The 5430-nt window shown below is 45.1% G+C and overlaps 1 protein-coding gene across 1 annotated transcript; it reads right to left on the reverse strand.

Moving 5' to 3' along the window:
* Positions 1-366: 366 nt before the first annotated feature.
* Positions 367-1233, reverse strand: LOC136675349 (relaxin-3-like). Its single transcript, XM_066651844.1, has 2 exons — positions 1017-1233; positions 367-853 (listed from the first exon to the last, which is right to left on the reverse strand). Exons 1-2 carry the CDS (start codon positions 1198-1200, stop codon positions 675-677), a joined length of 363 nt encoding a protein of 120 aa, XP_066507941.1. The 5' UTR covers positions 1201-1233; the 3' UTR covers positions 367-674.
* Between the last annotated feature and the right edge of the window lie 4197 nt (positions 1234-5430).

Genomic DNA, 5430 nt, shown 5'->3' on the forward strand with positions numbered 1-5430 from the left:
ACTGTTAGTAATAAAATAATCATCAGATGATTCCCAGTAGGGGCGGCACAGTAGCACAGCAGGTAGTGTCGCAGTCACACAGCTCCAGGGACCTGGAGGTTGTGGCTTCGATTCCCGCTCCAGGTGACTGTCTGTGAGGAGTTAGTGTGTTCTCCCTGTGTCCACGTGGTTTTCCTCCGGGTGCTCCAGTTTCTTCCCACAGTCCAAAAACACATGTTGGTAGGTGGATTGGCGACTCAAATGTGTCCATAGGTGTAAGTGAATGTGCACCCAATGATTCCAGGTAGGCTCTGGACCCAGAACTGGATAAGGGGTTACAGATAATGAATGATTCCCAGTAAAAAAAAATGTTTCCACTTTTACTGTTTATTTGAAATTTGATTTCTCAGGAATTTTACAGTACGGTCAGGTCAGAATAAATTATTAATGTTTTCAACATGAAAGAACAAAATATTTGTTGTATGTATGACAATAATATTAATGCTGTAATTATTCACTGAAATTAATGTGTTCTAAAACCAGTCAAAAAAATCATGATGAGTATGTGTGGAGATGGTGTCAGTAGTATGTTGTTGCTGTAAGGTGTTGATGATGTCAGTGGTTTGGTGATGATGTCAACAGTGTGGTGATGATGTCAGCGGTCCTTTGATGGTGCCTGTAGTGTGGTGATTATGTCAGCAGTATTGGATCAGTTCACTGAGTGTGCAGCCGGACCGGCAGCAGATCCCAGCTGGTCCCACGTCCCGCGCGGTTCTCCTTACTTCCACCAACTCTTGGTTCTGTCTTTGGATGGATCTGAGGTTCTCTGTGTTCTGGACTTGAGTCATCATCTGTCCACTGTCCATGAGACGAGCTAAAAACACACAAAAACAAATAAACCACTGTCCCGGAAAACCAACTCTTTCCCCATTCCCCTAGAACAGACAATATTTATAAACTCAGTCAATCAATCAGTCAGTCCATTAATCAAAAACTAACAAACCACTGTGAAATCTCAAGAGTAAACAGTCACCTACCATCAGCACTGATGTGTTTTATAGTAAAGTCCAGCGCTGAGCGCCGTAGCCGGGAGCTTCCACAGGAAGTGACCACCATTCGAATAAACTCTCGACCACAGAGTTTCACTCTGACGTCCTGCCCATCACTGTGGTCAGAAACCACCAGTAACACAGCAAAAGTGACCAGCCACACACCAGCCATGCTTTGTCTATGTGAGTCTCAGACGTGTGGAATTTGTTCTGACATATGATTCAGGTGTGTATTAATATACCCCTACCCGTGTGTGTGTTTGTGTGTGTGTGTGTGTGTGTATGATTACCATTGCTGGACCTTGGAAACAGAATATAATGTTCTGGTCCTGAAGGCTGGAACAGTTGAGATAAGAGTGATTTATTAAAGGCTCTCCGGTCAAGGACTCTGCAAAACAGTCATCATGAAAACATTCTGTTTGTTGTTAAACACCTGACCTTGCTGCACCAGAAATATACTGACCAGCTTATAATGTGACTGATACCCCTCTATAACAGATACCACCAAAAATGTGAAACATTGATACCTCACCTCAACTACAGTTCGATACTCACCCTCCAGCACAGTCCAATACACCCCCTCCATCACAGTCTGATATTCTACCAGAATCTGATACAGCCCCTCCGTCAAAGTCAGATGCTCCACCTCCACGATATTCCGTTATTCCACCTCCAGTAGAGTTTGATATAGCCCCTCCATCACTGTCCGATACCCCACCTCTACCACTTTCAGATACCCCCTCCATTACAGTCAGATACCGACCCTCCATCACAGTCTAGTACACCCTATCCAGCACAGTCCGATACAACCTGTCCATCACAGTCCAATACATCCTGTTCATAACAGTCCGATACACCCCATCAATTGTAGTCTAATTCACCCCCCTCCATCACGGTCTGATACAGCTTCTCCATCACATTTTGATACACACCTACACCTCAGTCCATTACCACCACAAATCAATAGTTCACCTCCATCACAGTCAGATACAGCCCTTCCAGCCCAATCAGATACAGCCTCTCCTTCACAATCAGATGCTCCACCTCCACCACATTTAGATTACTCACAGTCAGATACCCCCTTACTCACAGTCAGATACAGCCCCTCCATCACAGTCCGATAGTCCATCACCACCACAAATCGATAGTGCACCTCCATCACAGTCCAAAACACCCCCTCCACCAGTCAGATACAGCATTTCCATCACATACAGATACAGCCCGCCCATCACAGTCAGATGCTCCACCTCCATCACATTCATATACTCCTTACTCACAGTCAGATACAGCCCCTCCATCACTGTCTGATATACCACCTACTCTCATGTAGGGGTATGTCAAGAGATACAAAGGAAAGGTAAAAAGAGCAAGGAATAGAAACAGATGGCAAGGATAGAGGTAAGTGTGGGAGACTTTATTTAAAATAAGAAACAAAAAATACAGGGCTAAGACACTAAACACGGCAAACATTGTAGCTAAACACTAAACAAGAACAAAACAGAGCAAAGGGGCAAAACACAAAGCAGAGGGGTTATTAGATTAGATTAGATTTAATTTATTTTTCACATACAAAGTTATACAAGTACAACATTGCAGCGAAATTACTTTCCGTCTGTCCACTCACCCAAACAGGGGTTAGGTGTGCGCAACAGACACAATGGCAGCAGATGCCCGCACCATCTTACAGTTAGAAGAAACAGCTGGATTACAAGAGGGCAGTGGTGGTAAAAAAAAAAGAAGGTCACAGACTGTGCCTTCAGGAAGCACAGTGTGTGATCTTGAAGAAAAACAACGCCTATAGCACACAAGCAACACACACAGATAGTTTAAGTGACATGGACAAAAGCAGTAGGAGGCGTGTTCAGGGGGGGCAAGATTCAATCTGTGAAAAAGTCCAAGAATGTAGTAGCAATCATGTCTCCTTGAGCCCACAGTTCACAGGATAGGTTGCAGCAGATATCTCCATGGCAATGTTTCTCCGGGGGATTTTGACTATCAGCAGCTCAAGGCTACTGACCTGAAGACTACTGAAGATAGCTGGGGCAGCCAAAACAGATAAGTTCAGTTTATTGAGATCAGAGACCTGAAGCTAATTTGAGCTAATAGTCCCTCTGATTAAAGTTCCATTTTTGCTCTGGTCTTCCAAACATTCAATCTTGGAGTTCAAAGCCGTTAGTTGCTCCATGATGAAATCCAAGCTTCTACTCACAGTCCCAGTCTGTGTGCCAATGGCTCTGCCCATCCCGTCAATCATGTTGGTCAGTTTCCTTGGACTGTTTACAACTGACTCAACTCCTTTAATTTTCCGATAAACCAGGGCACCACCTAATCCAATCAGCAGAAAGCCCACGATCTTAAGTCCAAATAGGTATACATCTTCTATGTCCTCAATGGAAAGAGGTGCCAGACATAACACGCACCACCTCTCCCATCCATCCATGGCATATCCAGCCGGCGTCATTCCATCAGGGCAGGTGTGCTCCCCTGAGCCCAAGCTTCTCCTTGAGAAGATGGTGTCAGTAGCATTGAGAGACCAGTTGATCAATTCCATTCCTAATTTTTATTCGAAGCGTGGTGTTAAGAGAGTCTCTGAGGGTAGACAAGACAAGAGCCAAGCAGGAAAGATAAGAAGTGGAGAGGGAGAAAATGCGACCGCATCCCACGAGAGCAAGAGCAAAAGATTACATCAAACAAAGCTAAACAATAAACAAGGGGGCTAAAAACTAAACAAGAAAGCTGAACACTAAACAAGAAAGCTTGAAACATAGAACAAAATATAATATATAAAATATATATATAAAAACCAAGGACATGAAGCACAAACATACAATGACCCACAAACAGGAAACACTGACATGGATTATAAAAAGACAACACACACAAGAAACACCTGGGAACTGATACCAAGGGGCAGGACCGCAAAGGAGGCACAACGAGAGGGTGGAGAAAAGGCAGAGACAAGGAGGGAAACAAGAACCAAAACAAAAACAGAGCCATGTGCTAAAGGAGCACATGGTGGCACACAGGAAACAAAGAGCAGGAGAACAAGAAACAGGGCAAAAGTTTGACACCTGCATTACAGTCCAATACTCCACCTCCACCCCAGTCCACTCCACCTCCATCACAGTATGAGGCACCACCTCCACTAGTGTCTGATACAGCCCTTCCATCACAGTCAAATACTCCGCTTTCACAACATTCCATTACTCCACGTCCACCATAGTCTCTCCATCACATCAAAATCCAATAAACCCACTCAATCACATTCCAATACACCCCCCCCCATCACAGTCCGATTCAGCATGTTCTTCACAGTCCAATACACCACCTGCATCACAATCTAATACTCCACCTTAATCACAGTCAGATATGGCCACTACATCACAGTCTGATATTGCATCTCCACCACAGTCAGATACACCCCCTCCATCACAGTTGGATACTCCATCTCCATCAGAGTCAGATTCAGCCCCTCCATCACAGTCCAATACTCGACCACCACCACAACAGTCCAATACTCCACCTCCACCAAAGTCCGATACAACCTCTCCATCACTGTCCGATACAGCTCCTCGATCATAGTATACCACATACCGGTATACCACAGTCTGCTACTCCACCTTCATCACACTCTGATACTCCACCTACCTAACAGTCAATCCAGCCCCTCCATCACAGTACAATACTCCACCTCCATCGCATTCCGATACCACCACTCCATCACAGTCTGCTAATCTACCTCCATCACAGTCCAGTGCACCACCTCTATCACAGTCCCACAGTCCCACCCACGCCCCACCTCCACCACTTTTAGCTACACACTCCATGAAAGTCAGATACAGATACAGCATCTACATCATAATCCTTTTTTCATTCATTCATTATCTGTAACCGCTTATTCAGTTCAGGGTCGCGGTGGGTCCAGAGCCTACCTGGAATCATTGGACGCAAGGCAGGAATACACCCTGGAGGGGGCGCCAGTCCTTCACAGGGCAACACAAACACACATACATTCACTCACACATTCACACCTATGGACACTTTTGAGTCACCAATCCACCTAACAACGTGTGTTTTTGGACTGTGGGAGAAAACCGGAGCACCCGGAGGAAACCCACGCGGACACGGGGAGAACACACTAACTCCTCGGAGTGGGAATCCTGGTACCTGGAGCTGTGTGACTGCGACACTACCTGCTGCACCACCATGCTGCTACATCACAATCCAATACTGCAAACTAAACCTGCAAACTAAGTGTATGTCAGGTTAGTTCAAGGTCAGTGCTTTATCAGAACAAAATTCTGTTCCTCATCTTGTATGTCAAACTGGGATGTCTCTAAGGAAACTAAGCTGGCAGAAACATCGAGCAATTATCTTATGCTTATGACATATAAACTACCTA

The sequence above is a fragment of the Hoplias malabaricus genome, chromosome X1, assembly GCF_029633855.1.
Source record: "Hoplias malabaricus isolate fHopMal1 chromosome X1, fHopMal1.hap1, whole genome shotgun sequence".
NCBI lineage: Eukaryota > Metazoa > Chordata > Actinopteri > Characiformes > Erythrinidae > Hoplias > Hoplias malabaricus.

Excerpts from the sequence above, each read along its gene's own strand:
- LOC136675349 (XM_066651844.1), bottom strand. The coding sequence starts at position 1,200 with ATGGCTGGTGTGTGGCTGGTCACTTTTGCTGTGTTACTGGTGGTTTCT. Across the intron at positions 854-1,016 it reads AAAACACATCAGTGCTGATG|CTCGTCTCATGGACAGTGGA; the intron begins GTAGGTGACTGT and ends GTGTGTTTTTAG.